A 16,949-nucleotide genomic window follows, 5' to 3' on the forward strand; every position below is an offset into this window, starting at 1 on the left:
GTGAGTGACGTCAGCAGCAGGCGCTCAGCTCGTGCACAGGCAGCAGCAATTTCAACAAATTGCAAATCATTGTTGGATGACTGCAGCTGCAGTAGCATGGGTTTAACAAGCCAAACCCAATGAATATAGTTGGTCACGAATGTTTGATCTTGAACAGAACTGTACAGCCAGAAGAACAGAAAAGAGAGTGGGAGTCTGAAACTGAACAAATGTCAAATCATATTTTTCGCTGAGATGGCCAGTCAATTTGAGTAACGTTGTTGTGTATTCTACGCAAAGACGCAGTTTTACGCTATCACTCAATGACATCACAACGTCATTTAGCAACAAATCAACCTGCCTCTAGCGTCTTACCCTAAAAATGTCCCATCTTCTCTTGAATCCGCCACATCTTCTACTCAACCTCGTTCTTCAAGGCAACGATCCTGACTGCCTCAATCCCCTCTCAGGAACTGAGGAAGCTTCTCAAACTCAACTATTATCTGCTGTTCAGTGTGCTGGGCCTGGCTCTGGAGACAGGGAGAAAACTGTTCCTGACTTAGTTGCCATAATAAAGCTACGTAATTATTAAGTAAGTTACATAGGGGCGGCAGGTAGCCTAGTGGTTAGAGGGGTGGCAGGTAGCCTAGTGTTTAGAGGGGTGGCAGGTAGCCTAGTGTTTAGAGGGGTGGCAGGTAGCCTAGTGTTTAGAGGGGCGGCAGGTAGCCTAGTGTTTAGAGGGGTGGCAGGTAGCCTAGTGTTTAGAGGGGTGGCAGGTAGCCTAGTGTTTAGAGGGGTGGCAGGTAGCCTAGTGTTTAGAGGGGCGGCAGGTAGCCTAGTGTTTAGAGGGGTGGCAGGTAGCCTAGTGTTTAGAGGGGTGGCAGGTAGCCTAGTGTTTAGAGGGGTGGCAGGTAGCCTAGTGTTTAGAGGGGTGGCAGGTAGCCTAGTGTTTAGAGGGGTGGCAGGTAGCCTAGTGGTTAGAGGGGTGGCAGGTAGCCTAGTGGTTAGAGGGGTGGCAGGTAGCCTAGTGGTTAGAGGGGTGGCAGGTAGCCTAGTGTTTAGAGGGGTGGCAGGTAGCCTAGTGTTTAGAGGGGTGGCAGGTAGCCTAGTGGTTAGAGGGGCGGCAGGTAGCCTAGTGTTTAGAGGGGCGGCAGGTAGCCTAGTGGTTAGAGGGGCGGGGCGGCAGGTAGCCTAGTGGTTAGAGGGGCGGTAGGTAGCCTAGTGGTTAGAGGGGCGGCAGGTAGCCTAGTGGTTAGAGGGGCGGGGCGGCAGGTAACCTAGTGGTTAGAGGGGCGGTAGGTAGCCTAGTGGTTAGAGGGGCGGCAGGTAGCCTAGTGGTTAGAGGGGCGGCAGGTAGCCTAACAGAAGAATACGAAACGGGTGGGACTTACCTGAATTTGTCCAATAAATAACTCTTGTTTTCATTGCAAAATGTTTTGCTCAGTGTACACTAATCAATAGACTCCTGTCTGAACAACAGGAGTGTGGCGCAAAGGTTATCTACAAACGTATTAGATTACTTTGGAATGTTGTTGATGCTCAGGTTAGCAATCAACTAAATATAGCTTGAAGCAATCCTACATCTTTACATACTAGGTAGTTTCTTTATTTAGCTCTGATATATATATATACAATGTTACGTTGAAGCAATAAGTCCCAAGGGGCTGTGGTATATGGCCAATATACCACGGCTTAGGGCTGTTCTTTCACGCGATGCAGCGCGCGGGGAGCCTGGACACAGACCTTAGCCGTGGTATATTGACCATATACCACAGCCCCTCGGGCCTTATTGCTATTATAAACTGGTTAAGTAATTAGAGCAGTAATAATACATGTTTTGTCATACCTGTGGTATACGGTCTCATGTACCACGGCTGTCAGCCAATCAGCATTCAGGGCTGGAACCACCCAGTTTATAATTGTTGGTATATTTTAAGGAGGGATTTTTAGTTGACCAAAATTGCTTCTACTTTGTTGTCTACTCTGTTTAAATCAGTTGTAAAAGCTGTTTGTTAAAAAACATGGTTTGATACATCTTCTGTGAATGTTTCCATGGTTTGATACATCTTCTGTGAAGGTTTCCATGGTTTGATACATCTTCTGTGAAGGTTTCCTTGTCTTGATACATCTTCTGTGAAGGTTTCCATTGTTTGATACATCTTCTGTGAAGGTTTCCATTGTTTGATACATCTTCTGTGAAGGTTTCCATGGTTTGATACATCTTCTGTGAAGGTTTCCATGGTTTGATACATCTTCTGTGAAGGTTTCCATGGTTTGATACATCTTCTGTGAAGGTTTACGTGTCTTTTGTATATCCATGTTTCCTAACCAGCGGTACCAGAACCCCCGGGGGGTAATGGGCCTATCCACAGGGGGTACCTGAGAAGACTGAGGCCATAGGCTTACTAGTAATGGGCATGAGGGGGTACTCTGGGCAGAGTAAAATGGACTTGGTGGTACATTAACCAAAAGGTTGGGAACCACTGATATACATTATGAAAATGCTTAGTTGAAAATACTGCCACTTGGTGTTTACAACTACTACTACCAAAGATTGAGTATACTCTGCTGTCGCCTATTGGCAAGAAAGGGAATCGCATATTTAAACCGTGTGAAACATTCGGCTACTACGTGCGTCCAGTCAGAGCGTTTGTTTTGAAATGGGGAAGTCAAGTTTTGTAACAATCCAATAGGAGGAAGGAAAACGGCAGCTTCACATTACAGTTATCAGATTACAATAATCTGATTTTTTTTACAAATATATAAGAATGCAACTAGCCAGCTAAGCAACTAGTTAGTTAGGTAGCGGTCGAAATTTAAGCAATTGTTACCTGGAGGAAAATGGGGGAGAGTTTAATATTTTCTTGTATTTAGTCCAGTGGAGGGTCATGTAATTTGTCATCGATTTATATGTCAATATTTGTCAGCATTTTGGAATGTACGTGTTGAATTCGGCTATGTAACTTTGGTGTACAACCCTGCTCTATCTCGTTCTCCTCGCTGAGCTCGGCTGGGTGGGCACTTAGCTTTCCATCGGCTTTTCGATCAGACCCTCTCTGTGCTTGGTGGATCAGCACGTGGGCATGTAGAGTATCTGGTGAATCAAATGGTGCTTGTAGTGATGACGTAGGGAGCTAGCGCACAATAAGAACGATGGTAGAAATGCTGCATTCAAAACAACTGGGAACTCAGAAATCTCAGACTTCGGTGCATTCAAGAAAACTCGGGAAAGGGGGGAAGCTCCGACTGGGGAAAATAGTTTTGAAAGGTCATCCAACTCCGAATTCAAAGTCGGAAACTCAGGCATCTTGCTAGAGCTCTGACTTTCCGACCTGAAGATCACTGACATTATTTGTCTTGTTTTGTGTGTGTGTTGAGTTCCCAATTGTCTTGAAAGCGCCAACAAACTCTGGTTTATCACAACAACAAGCATGGCGTTGCACAATTATGGAAGGACCACATTCGTGAAACATGTATCTTCACTACAATGTACAGGTTTCTGTGCGGTCTCTGTCCGCTGAAGAGAGTCTAGAAAAGTTTAATATAATTTTGGAGTTGAATGGAGATGGTTCCTCAATGTGGAAAAACGTGACGGGATAAAATCAGGTGTTGGAGGAGTTACTGAGTTTTTCCAGCGATATGTTTATCATAGGCTGCCTGTCATTACATCATGATTTAGGTTTTTATTCGAAGCATTAGTCTCACATTCTATAGTCAACTTACACACGACACTGACATGCACTACCTCATCAGCTATGTGTGACGTTTTAAATGTATGTAGATCTGTCCTGAATGAATGTTTTGTTGTTGTCCTACTTTTGCCTACTACTAGGTTCTGCTCATCAATTGGTAGGCTATTTGTTAATAAAACATGCATTGATATTTTGTTAAGGGTATTACGTTTTGAAAAAGACTGCCTCTTTACCGGACTTATGTTTTTTTATGTTTTCAACTACCCCTACCAAAGATTTTAGAGTATAATTGACTTTGTGGCTGTGTTATCTAGTGGGAACCGGCTAGTGCTTCCGGTATGAGGGAGCGTTGAATGAAATATTTAGCTGGCTAATTCCCTTCCGTGCCAACAGGTGGCAGTAACTAAACGAGTCAACTCTTCAAAAGACAGACAACTAGTTTTCTGAACGGCGTGTGAGATAGATTTCCTTCCACACAGCAACAATGGCAGCCTCCAATACCAATGTGATACGGGTGCGATTGTATTTTGATTACCCGCCGCCCTCGGTATCCGACTGTCGCATGTGCTGGGTCCTCGTGGATCTGAACAAATGCCGGGTGGTAGCAGACATAGCCAGCGTGATCAGGGAAAAGTTCGACTTCAGTCGCAGGAGCATTTTGAGTCTGTTCATTGAAGACTGCTACCTGCCGCACACAGAGAGCATCTACGTAGTCCGAGATAACGACAGCATCAGGTGCGTCACACACACCCGCATAGCCAGACATGTTTTTTATCCAGTCTGATCCACGCTTAGCTCTAGACCTGCGCTGGTGCTGTAACTTTCATTAGGATTTAAGTCTGTGATCTAACCCACATGGTCGGTTCATTCTATTTATTTGGCTTGGTTATATAGCCTAGCTAGGTAGCTAGCTACACCGGCTTGCAACAAAACAATAGAGGGGTTGCACTCCAAGCCTGGTCTTAGCCTAGGCCAATATGTTTTCACACAAACCACCCCTAGTACTTTGAGAATATCTACCGTTCCAACCCTCCGTGTTGTGTTGATTGACAGAGTGAAGGTGGACACCCTAACCCTTTCGAGTGGAAGTCAGTCGAACACATCTGTTGTGAAGTCCAAGAAGAGGAGGAGAGATGCCGAGGAGGAGGAGCCCACACAGAACCGAGTGAGTGAAGAGTGGAAAAAGAAGAAGAGAAAGAAGGAGAGTCAGGAGGCCGATTCCAACCAGGCTGCGGTTGAAGAGAGGAGGAAAGAAGACAAGAAGAAACAGAAACAGAAGAAGAAGAAAGATAAGAAGGTGGCGACCAAAACCACTGCCTCGTCCACAGGACCCTCTCCCACCTCGTCCACAGGACCCCCTCCCACCTCGTCCACAGGACCCCCTCCCACCGTAGTCAAAGCAGACAAAAACACCAAGAAGGCTCCAGCGGCCACAGCAGTATCTGTTAACGGTAAAGCCACAGCAAAGACCCCGAATGGGGAAACGGACGACTCTTCTGATTCCAGTGAAAGTAGTGAGGAGGAGGTGGCCCCCAGTAAAACCTCCATGCAGAAACTACCCCCCAAATCACACTCTGCTAGCTCTACACCCCCTGTCACATCTAAAGCCACCCCTGTAGTTAAACCCCGAGTCCCCATTAAGAAACCATGCCCACCTCCCTCATCTGATTCGGACTCCTCAGACTCATCGGGTGACGATGCCTCTAGCAAAGCCACCACAGGCAAACCTCCCGTTAAAAACCAAACTCCTCTATCCAAACCTGCTGCCACTCCTCCTACCACCATACCCACCGGCTCCGGAGCTGGTCCTAGAGACAAAACCACCCCCTCCAGGCCCAGCCTCCCTTCCTCAGGTCCCAGGACCTCTGGATCCCCTGGCCAGAGAGCTAATGCTCCAGGGCCAGGCTCTACCCCAGCAGTGCAGAAGGCCCACAGGAGGCCTGAGAGCCCAGGCTCTACCCCAGCAGTGCAGAAGGCCCACAGGAGGCCTGAGAGCCCAGGCTCTAGTAGTAGTAGTAGTGAGGAGGAGATCCAGCTGGTTATCAAACAACCGGGCCTGGGGATGGGGATAGTCCCTGCTATGGCAGCACAACCCACCTGGAGAGGCAGGGGAAGCCCTAGGGGTGTGGAGAGAGGAGGGGTTAGGGGTAGAGGGGATGGAGGCCAGAGTTGGGGTGGTGGAGGTAGGGGGGTTAGAGGGGAGTGGGACAGGGGTCCTCGTGGTGGGGGTAGAGGTGGGGAGTGGGATAGGGGTTCTCGTGGGGGTAGAGGAGGGAGAGGGGGAGATAGTGGGGCAGGGGGAGGAGATAATGCAGGGTTTTATTTCAACTATGAAGGTGGACAGCGACAGCAGACTCATCAGCCACCATCGTACCAGAAGGACTCCCTGAATAACAGCTCTGTGGTGTTCCAGGTAAGTCAACTGACTGCTACACGGTATTCCAGGGTTGGTCAATTCAAGTCATTTAGTTTGTTTTATTTTTTTATTCTCATTGAAAAGCACAGAACTGGAATTGGCATTTCAGTTTACTTCCTGAATTGAAATGGACTCGACACCGACCCTGTGGCATTTCAGTTTACTTCCTGAATTGAAATGGACTCGACACCGACCCTGTGGCATTTCAGTTTACTTCCTGAATTGAAATGGACTCGACACCGACCCTGTGGCATTTCAGTTTACTTCCTGATTTGAAATGGACTCGACACCGACCCTGTGGCATTTCAGTTTACTTCCTGAATTGAAATGGACTCGACACCGACCCTGTGGCATTTCAGTTTACTTCCTGAATTGAAATGGACTCGACACCGACCCTGTGGCATTTCAGTTTACTTCCTGAATTGAAATGGACTCGACACCGACCCTGTGGCATTTCAGTTTACTTCCTGAATTGAAATGGACTCGACACCGACCCTGTGGCATTTCAGTTTACTTCCTGAATTGAAATGGACTCGACACCGACCCTGTGGCATTTCAGTTTACTTCCTGAATTGAAATGGACTCGACACCGACCCTGTGGCATTTGTTTACTTCCTGAATTGAAATGGACTCGACACCGACCCTGTGGCATTTCAGTTTACTTCCTGAATTGAAATGGACTCGACACCGACCCTGTGGCATTTCAGTTTACTTCCTGAATTGAAATGGACTCGACACCGACCCTGTGGCATTCTGTAACCTACTTCTGTTGTTGCTGCAACGAAGATGTGGGAGGTATGACATTTATAGGTGTGTGTGTGTTGTAGAACCCATCAGAGAGTGTCCCCAAGAGGGACTACAGTGAGATGCCCCTCCTAGCTGCTCCCCCTCAGGACGGACAGAAGATCGCCTTCAAGGTAACACACCGCTTATAGATCGCCGAGGTAACCCACCTCTTATAGACCGTCGGGGTAACCCACCTCTTATAGACCGTCGAGGTAACCCACCTCTTATAGACCGTCGAGGTAACCCACCTCTTATAGACCGTCGAGGTAACCCACCTCTTATAGACCGTCGAGGTAACCCACCTCGTATAGACCGTCGAGGTAACCCACCTCGTATAGACCGTCGAGGTAACCCACCTCGTATAGACCGTCGAGGTAACCCACCTCTTATAGACCGTCGAGGTAACCCACCGCTTATAGACCGAGGTAACCCACCTCTTATAGACCGCCCGTCGAGGTAACCCACCTCTTATAGACCGTCGAGGTAACCCACCTCTTATAGACCGTCGAGGTAACCCACCTCTTATAGACCGTCGAGGTAACCCACCTCTTATAGACCGTCGAGGTAACCCACCTCTTATAGACCGTCGAGGTAACCCACCTCTTATAGACCGTCGAGGTAACCCACCTCTTATAGACCGCCGAGGTAACCCACCTCTTATAGACCGTCGAGGTAACCCACCTCTTATAGACCGTCGAGGTAACCCACCGCTTATAGACCGACCGTCGAGGTAACCCACCGCTTATAGACCCACCGTCGGGGTAACCCACCTCTTATAGACCGAGGTAACCCACCTCTTATAGACCGAGGTAACCCACCTCTTATAGACCGAGGTAACCCACCTCTTATAGACCGAGGTAACCCACCTCTTATAGACCGTCGAGGTAACCCACCTCTTATAGACCGTCGAGGTGACCCACCTCTTATAGACCGTCGAGGTGACCCACCGCTTATAGACCGACCGTCGAGGTAACCCACCGCTTATAGACCGACCGTCGAGGTAACCCACCGCTTATAGACCGTCGAGGTAACCCACCTCTTATAGACCGTCGAGGTAACCCACCTCTTATAGACCGTCGAGGTAACCCACCTCTTATAGACCGTCGAGGTAACCCACCTCTTATAGACCTTCGAGGTAACCCACCTCTTATAGACCGTCGAGGTGACCCACCTCTTATAGACCGTCGAGGTGACCCACCTCTTATAGACCGTCGAGGTGACCCACCTCTTATAGACCGTCGAGGTGACCCACCTCTTATAGACCGTCGAGGTGACCCACCTCTTATAGACCGTCGAGGTGACCCACCTCTTATAGACCGTCGAGGTGACCCACCTCTTATAGACCGTCGAGGTGACCCACCTCTTATAGACCGTCGAGGTGACCCACCTCTTGTAGACCGTCGAGGTGACCCACCTCTTGTAGACCGTCGAGGTGACCCACCTCTTGTAGACCGTCGAGGTGACCCACCTCTTGTAGACCGTCGAGGTAACCCACCTCTTATAGACCGAGGTGACCCACCTCTTATAGACCTGCTGGCGGTTCCGTACTCACCACACAGCTCAGTCTGATACACTGGGTTCAAATGGAAGCAATGCGTTTTACCTTCACTCAGGTCATGTCTTTATTTAACCAGGGTGGTCCACTCAGTAACACTGTTTCCCAGTGGTTCAACTGGAAGGGCCTTATTGTACTAGTAGAAAGAAGACCATAGTTAGTGTATAGCGTCACTCCATTCAGACACTGGAGCCTTCTTGCTGCTCAGGTCATGTGACCAGGAAACTCCTAGCTGTACTAATTTTGTTGACTCTCCCTGGTCGAGGAGGGAAAGAGTTAAAGATGTACAATGGCAAGAGAAAGTAGGTGAAGCCTTTGGAATTACCTGGATTTCTGCATTCATTCATCATCACATTTTATCTGATCTTCACCTAAGTCACAACAATAGACAGTCTGCTGCTTAAAACTAATAACAAACATTTATAGGTTTTCATGTCTTTCTTGAACCCACCGTGTAAACATGCACAGTACAGGGTTGTAAACATGCACAGTACAGGGTTGTAAACATGCACAGTACAGGGTTGTAAACATGCACAGTACAGGGTTGTAAACATGCACAGTACAGGGTTGTAAACATGCACAGTACAGGGTTGTAAACATGCACAGTACAGGGTTGTAAACATGCACAGTACAGGGTTGTAAACATGCACAGTACAGGGTTGTAAACATGCACAGTACAGGGTTGTAAACATGCACAGTACAGGGTTGTAAACATGCACAGTACAGGGTTGTAAACATGCACAGTACAGGGTTGTAAACATGCACAGTACAGGGTTGTAAACATGCACAGTACAGGGTTGTAAACATGCACAGTACAGGGTTGTAAACATGCACAGTACAGGGTTGTAAACATGCACAGTACAGGGTTGTAAACATGCACAGTACACTCCTTCTCTCCCTCCACTGACTGTCTGACACCCACTCCTTCTCTCCCTCCTGACTGTCTGACACCCACTCCTTCTCTCCCTCCTGACTGTCTGACACCCACTCCTTCTCTCCCTCCACTGACTGTCTGACACCCACTCCTTCTCTCCCTCCACTGACTGTCACTGCATGAAATTTTGGACCATTCCTCTTTACAAAACTGCTTCAGTTCAACAATGTTCAAGGGATGTCTGGTGTGAACCGCTCTCTCGAGGTCATGCCACAGCATCTCAAATCGGGTTGAGGTCAGGACTCTTGACTGGGCCACTCCAGAAGGTCAGGACTCTTGACTGGGCCACTCCAGAAGGTCAGGACTCTTGACTGGGCCACTCCAGAAGGTCAGGACTCTTGACTGGGCCACTCCAGAAGGTCAGGACTCTTGACTGGGCCACTCCAGAAGGTCAGGACTCTTGACTGGGCCACTCCAGAAGGTCAGGACTCTTGACTGGGCCACTCCAGAAGGTCAGGACTCTTGACTGGGCCACTCCAGAAGGTCAGGACTCTTGACTGGGCCACTCCAGAAGGTCAGGACTCTTGACTGGGCCACTCCAGAAGGTCAGGACTCTTGACTGGGCCACTCCAGAAGGTCAGGACTCTTGACTGGGCCACTCCAGAAGGTCAGGACTCTTGACTGGGCCACTCCAGAAGGTCAGGACTCTTGACTGGGCCACTCCAGAAGGCGTATTTTCTTCTGTTGAAGCCATTCTGTTGTTGATTTTACTTCTGTGTTTTGGGTCGTTGTCCTGTTTCATCACCCAACTTCTGTTGAATTTCAATTGGCGTACAGATAGCCTTACATTCTCCTGCAAAATGTCTTGATAAACTTGGGAATTCATTTTTCTGCCGACGATAGCAAACTGTCCAGGCCCTGAGGCAGCAACGCAGCCCCAAACCTTGATGCTCCCTCCACTATACTTTACAGTTGGGATGAGGTTTTGATGTTGGTGTGCTGGGCTTTTTTTCTCCACACATAGTGATGTCTGTTCCTTCCTTCCAAACAACTCAACTCTAGTTTCATCTGTACACAGAATATTTTGCCAGTAGAGCTGTGGAACATCAAGGTGCTCTTTTGCGAACTTCAGACTTGCAGCAATGGCTTCTTCCGTGGCGTCCTCCCATGAACACCATTCTTGTTTAGTGTTTTATGCATCATAGACTCGTCAACCGAGATGTTAGCATGTTCCAGAGATTTCTGTAAGTCTTAAGCTGACACTCTAGGATTCTTCTTAACCTCATTGAGTATTCTGCTCTGTGCTCTTGCAGTCATCTTTGCAGGACGGCCACTCCTAGGGAGAGTAGCAACAGTGCTGAACTTTCTCCATTTATAGACCATTTGTCTGACTGTGGACTGATGAGCATCAAGGCTTTTAGAGATACTTTGTAACCCTTTCCAGCTTTATGCAAATCAATCATTCTTAATCTTAGGTTTTCTGATCTCTTTTGTTTGAGGCATGGTTCACATCAGGCAATGCTTCTTGTGAATAGCAAACTCAAATTTTGTGAGTTTAAAAAAAAAGAAATGTAAGGGCTGGGCAGCTCTAACCAACATCTCCAATCTCGTCTCATTGATTGGACTCCAGGTTAGCCGACTCCTGACACCAGTTATCTTTTGGAGAAGTCATTAGCCTCGGGGTGTTCACATACTTTTTCCAACCTACATTGTGAATGTTTAAATGATGTATTCAATATAGACAAGAAAAATACAATCATTTGTGTGTTATTAGTTTAAGCACACTGTGTTTTTGTCTGTAGTTGTGACTTAGATGAAGATCAGGTCAAATGTGATGACCAGTTTATCCAGAAGTCCAGGTCATTCCAAAGGGTTCACATTCCTTTTCCTTACCACTGTAAGTCCCTCTGTTTTCCATGTGAATAAAACCTCTTTAATTAACATAGAAGCACAGTGAGAGATGACTGTAGAGTTGTGTGTTGCTAAGGTACTACACACCTCCATGTAACTCATTATCACTCTGTCGTGTGTGTGTGTGTTCACAGCTGCTGGAGCTGACAGAGAACTACACACCAGAGGTGTCTGAGTATAAAGTAAGTAAAAATAGTTGAATGACTCACTTTTTTCTCTCCTCTGTCTCGTATAACAACATGAGGAGACAGCGCTGTGTGAACACGGTTAGGAACTGTTTTCTCTCTGTCTGGTATAACTTGAGGAGACAGCGCTGTGTGGACACGGTTAGGAACTGTTTTCTCTGTCTGGTATAACTTGAGGAGAAACAGCTGTGTGAACAGGGTTAGGAACTGTTTTCTCTAACCGTAGGTGGACAGCACTTGAGAAGAAAAAAGTGATGCCCTGAACTAGGACTAAATACATTTGGGTAATGTTCTTTCTCACTGTGTGTCTCCCTGTTTGTCTATCAGGAGGGGAAAATCATTCATTTCGACCACAGCACCAAACAGATTGAGCTCGAACTGCTCTCTGCTTATCAAGGTAAGGCCAAACGGATGACTGCTCTCTGCTTATCAAGGTAAGGCCAAATGGATGACTGCTCTCTGCTTATCAAGCTAGGATGAAGATCCCTCACTTAACAGTTTAAATGAATGGGGGGGGGGGGGTGAAGGAAGTAACTGTTGAATGGCGATACTCCACCCTTCTCCCAGAGTGCACTGGTACAACTTCCTGTCATTGGATTGATGTAATGATTGGCTGGCGTGAGCTTCCACTGTTAAATCCATGATGAGAAGTGTTCCAGTGCGTAACTTTGGGAGAAAGGTGGAGAATCGGGACTCGGACGATGTTTCCCTCAGCCATCTGAAGGCACCTTGGCACTACCTGTCATTGTCTGCCCCTCACCTGGCACTACCTGTCATTGTCTGCCCCTCACCTGGCACTACCTGTCATTGTCTGCCCCTCACCTGGCACTACCTGTCATTGTCTGCCCCTCACCTGGCACTACCTGTCATTGTCTGCCCCTCACCTGGCACTACCTGTCATTGTCTGCCCCTCACCTGGCACTACCTGTCATTGTCTGCCCCTCACCTGGCACTACCTGTCATTGTCTGCCCCTCACCTGGCACTACCTGTCATTGTCTGCCCCTCACCTGGCACTACCTGTCATTGTCTGCCCCTCACCTGGCACTACCTGTCATTGTCTGCCCCTCACCTGGCACTACCTGTCATTGTCTGCCCCTCACCTGGCACTACCTGTCATTGTCTGCCCCTCACCTGGCACTACCTGTCATTGTCTGCCCCTCACCTGGCACTACCTGTCATTGTCTGCCCCTCACCTGGCACTACCTGTCATTGCTGGACCTTACCAAGATGGCCCAACCTTAACATGTCTGTCTGCCCCTCAGCGCCCGTGGAGCCGGGGAAGTTTGACCTGGTGTATCAGAACGCGGACGGATCCGAGAGTGTGGAGTACGCTGTGTCCCGGGGTTCCAGGGTAAGACATAAGATACTGTTACTGTACAGTGTTATTTCACAGACCCTGCCTGCATGCACTGATCCTGCAGCACAATTGATCTGCGCACATTCATCACAATTTAGACTTCATTTCTACAATACTGTATTATCAGATTGTATGTCAGAGCCAGGGTCTGGCGTAACACTCTGTGGGGGTGGCTTGACACTCTGTGGGGGTGGCGGCTTAACACTCTGGGGGGGTGGCTCGACACTGTGGGGGGGGGGCTCGACACTCTGTGGGGGGGGGGCTCGACACTCTGTGGGGGGGAGGCTCGACACTCTGGGGGGGGGGGGCTCGACACTCTGTGGGGGGGGGGCGGCGGCTCGACTCTGTGGGGGGGGGCGACTCGACACTCTGTGGGGGGGGGGGGCGGCTCGACACTCTGTGGGGGGGGGGGCGGCTCGACACTCTGTGGGGGGGGGGGGGGGGGCTTGACACTCTGGGGGGGGGCGGCTTAACACTGTGGGGGTGGCGGCTTAACACTCTGGGGGGGTGGCGGCTTAACACTCTGGGGGGGGGTGGCGGCTTAACACTCTGGGGGGGGGGGGGGGGGGGGGGCGGCTTAACACTCTGGGGGGGGTGGCGGCTTAACACTCTGGGGGGGGGGCGGCTTAACACTCTGGGGGGGGCGGCTTAACACTCTGGTGGGGGGGCTTAACCTTTTGAATGCTGTTTTGGTTCCATTGACCATCCTCTCTTCACTAAGCGGGCCTCTTCTCACACTGTACTGGCTGTGTGACACTGTATGGATGAGCTTGACCCCCTCTCTATTGTCCCTGACTGCATTTCAACCCCATCACCCACATGTTGAGGGAAGCTGTTCATTGTCCAATGAATGTCCCTTATAATCGTTTAGTTGAAAGAGAAACCTGTTGGGATACTTTAAACCAGGCATAATGGGGGTTAAATACTTTCCCATAAAACAGCTGTATGTGCAGAATTCGGAATGTTGTGATTTTCCGGTTACCATGGGGATGTGTTTGTGATGTCACTCCCATAGAATTGAATAGAATCCCATTTCAGTGTCTTTCTCTCTCTCTCTCTCTCTGCAGGTGACTGAACGTTGGGACTCACTGCTGGAACCCAGGCTAGTTGTTGGGAATTTGAGTTGAGGAACAAGATGGACGTTCTTGGTCGACTTGGCCCAGGCATTTCTAACACACTGGCCCATTTCCCCCACTTGAGTTCCCCAGTAATGGCCAAATTATAATAATTCAGCACACAACCCCAATTTAGACTAAGTTAAAGATGGACCAGCCCAAATCTGGCATTTGCCGGATCTGCCCCAGGGCCAGTCCGTTTCTGGTTGGATGGACTGGGGCTTGTTCTGACACCTCCATAGACCGTTTACCCTGGATGGGCTTGTTCTGACACCTCCATAGACCGTTTACCCTGGATGGGCTTGTTCTGACACCTCCATAGACAGTTTACCCTGGATGGGCTTGTTCTGACACCTCCATAGACAGTTTACCCTGGATGGGCTTGTTCTGACACCTCCATAGACAGTTTACCCTGGATGGGCTTGTTCTGACACCTCCATAGACAGTTTACCCTGGATGGGCTTGTTCTGACACCTCCATAGACAGTTTACCCTGGATGGGCTTGTTCTGACACCTCCATAGACAGTTTACCCTGGACTCAGATTAAGCTGGAGATGTTCCAGTGACTATGATTTTGTTTAGTTCAGGAGTAGAGCCTTAATCTGGGTCTGGGAAACCAGCCTTACTGTCAACAGTCTCTCTGATGAAGAGCTATATACTGGTAGCTATTTTACCTTACCAAACCCCTTATCTCAGCCTTACTGTCAACATGTGGTTGGCTCTACTAATTCAGGATGTTTTTTTTTTTTATGGAGATTTGTTAAATTCAATAGTTTTGCGTTTCAGTTTATTTACTCAGTAGACAAGAGTTCAAATGAAATTGACCAGAACCTTGGATTCAGCTAATCAAAGTCTGGATTAAAGCTATTGATTAGTTTTAGTTCTGGGTGTGCTGAGCACCATTTTAATGATTTACTTAAACATCTTCTAATGTTGTATTGTGGAAGGGAGGGTACAGGGTAGGTTGCTTAAGTACCTTCAAATGTTATTTAATCTTTGGTCTCTTTACTACTTTTTAATTTTTTTACACATTGATATAACTGTGAATGTCCCATCTTGATTATTTTGAAACTTGTTTGTAAGATAATAAAGTTTGATATCCTATGACCAGGATAGGTGGGGTTTCTTAATTAATAACCTATTAAGGCTACCCCCCTACTTTTAATAATGACATATCAGGCAATTTCCGGCCAAACGTTCCCCTAGCGGGATGTATGTCCTAGACAGGTTTTAAGCTATGCCGTAGTTATCAAGAATACCATCCACACCAGAGGTCAGGACAATTTAATGGAACGTAAAGTAGCTATTCAGGGTAACCATGGAGCTGGGGCGTGTACAAGGACAATACATACATTGGCGATTGGAAAACGTGTCATATTTAATTCTGTTTTTTTTTTCTTTTTAAATATCACCATTTATTTTACGTTGATTTACAGTAATGATTAACTTCCAATTCTGTTCAATAGTCCTATGTTTGGAAAACAATCAAGGAGCTAGATGGTGTCACAATCACATCAAATTGTATCTTTCTCAGTATCCTAACATAAAAACACCTGACCTGACACTTTAAAAACACGCTCATGGGCAGATGTTTACGTAAGTCGATTTTTTTCTCCCTTCATGATCGTGAATCGTAGCCATTTATCGTCTCTACCCACCGCGCGTCGATCAGTGGTCCTTCCCATTCCGTAACGGGATGCTGCTGATGTCACAGCACCAACCGAGCCAGTCAGCAACGGCACCAGCGGAGAACAGCAACCGGAATGATGGCGAATACAGAACCAATTCAAACAAAGTCCGTTAAATAACGACGTTATCTGACAAACCGACCTCTTAAGATGGAAGGAAACGTCTTCCCCGACCAAGAACAGCTTCTCGGGTTCCTGAAAAAGCTCAGGGAGGTATTCGACGTGTGTGATGAGGATGCTGATGGTTATATTCGGGTCGAACATTTTGTGGATTTGGGGCTTCAGTTCGGGCAGGGGGACAGAGATGAGGTAAGTCCATCTGTCGGTTGACGACATCCACGGATGATGATGATGAATGAGAATTTGGAGGATATTTGATCGAAGGAAGCTCTTGTCTGCAAGTGTTTTGAAATATGATCATCGCAACATGTATTAGGCCGTGTGTGTGTGTGTGTGTGTGTGTACGTTCGTTTATTATAAATGTATTCCTCGCCAACGTCGATATGACACTGAGACAAACAGGTTGCCAGCCGGAACCGAATGTGATCTCGAGGTGACCGTTGGATTTATTTTCTGATGGATTATACGATTTGGTGTAAAAAATCTAATCTGATAGGATAATTTAGTTGACACGGTTTAAATAGAACGATACGTTCTCATTGACGTCAACACATCTGTACGCGCGCCAACCACAGGTAGGCATATTCCTCCAGGATATTCAGACATCGATAGGTCTTTCATAATGGGGATGGTGAGTCAGATAGACCTAATGGGGAGATGTATATTACGATTGTACCGGAGATCGTGTGTGTCTGCATAAGTGTGGTTACATTTACCAGGTTGCCATTAGGCTTCTTTATCAATGCACTCATTCATTTCACATGAGTCATTATAATTTCTCTATAATGAATTAGAAATAAAACAATTATTATAGATTTGGAAAACTATTGGTGTCTGCTGTTTCACTTGTCACTGTACAGGTTTTCCGATACACCTTTATAGACTTGAGAAGCTTACAGTCAACCAACATCAATACAAACACATTGAAATGACATGTTTTAGTATCATGTGGAAGCTTATTTAACCCTGTTACAATATCCTTATAACAGACAGGCAGGGTAGGCAGACAGACAGGTATACAGACAGACAGACAGACAGACAGACAGGCAGGCAGGCAGGCAGGCAGACTGACAGACAGACAGGCAGACATACAGGCGGGGTAGGCAGACAGACAGGCATACAGACAGGCAGGGTAGGCAGACACAGACAGACACGCAGACTGACTGACAGATATACAGACAGACAGGCAGGGCAGGAAGACAGGCAGGCAGGCAGACTGACAGGCATATAGACAGGCAGGGCAGGAAGACAGACAGACAAGCAGGAAGAC

General features: G+C 47.7%; 1 protein-coding gene across 1 annotated transcript; it reads left to right on the top strand.

Annotated features, from left to right (window-relative positions):
• Positions 1 to 3,379: 3,379 nt before the first annotated feature.
• Positions 3,380 to 14,984, top strand: LOC116359970 (coilin). Its single transcript, XM_031814200.1, has 7 exons — positions 3,380 to 4,406; positions 4,725 to 6,084; positions 6,915 to 7,004; positions 11,348 to 11,395; positions 11,726 to 11,795; positions 12,662 to 12,750; positions 13,824 to 14,984. Exons 1-7 carry the CDS (start codon positions 4,156 to 4,158, stop codon positions 13,881 to 13,883), a joined length of 1,968 nt encoding a protein of 655 aa, XP_031670060.1. The 5' UTR covers positions 3,380 to 4,155; the 3' UTR covers positions 13,884 to 14,984.
• Positions 14,985 to 16,949: the final 1,965 nt, after the last annotated feature.

This window comes from Oncorhynchus kisutch, unplaced genomic scaffold (assembly GCF_002021735.2).
Source record: "Oncorhynchus kisutch isolate 150728-3 unplaced genomic scaffold, Okis_V2 Okis06b-Okis10b_hom, whole genome shotgun sequence".
NCBI classification, from domain to species: Eukaryota; Metazoa; Chordata; class Actinopteri; order Salmoniformes; family Salmonidae; genus Oncorhynchus; species Oncorhynchus kisutch.

What these genes read in the sequence shown, in the direction of transcription:
- LOC116359970 (XM_031814200.1), top strand. Translation starts at nt 4,156, where the DNA reads ATGGCAGCCTCCAATACCAATGTGATACGGGTGCGATTGTATTTTGAT. An exon ending in ACTGCTCTCTGCTTATCAAG is followed by an intron (nt 11,796 to 12,661) that starts GTAAGGCCAAAC and finishes TCTGCCCCTCAG; the next exon opens with CGCCCGTGGAGCCGGGGAAG. An exon ending in CTGTGTCCCGGGGTTCCAGG is followed by an intron (nt 12,751 to 13,823) that starts GTAAGACATAAG and finishes CTCTCTCTGCAG; the next exon opens with GTGACTGAACGTTGGGACTC.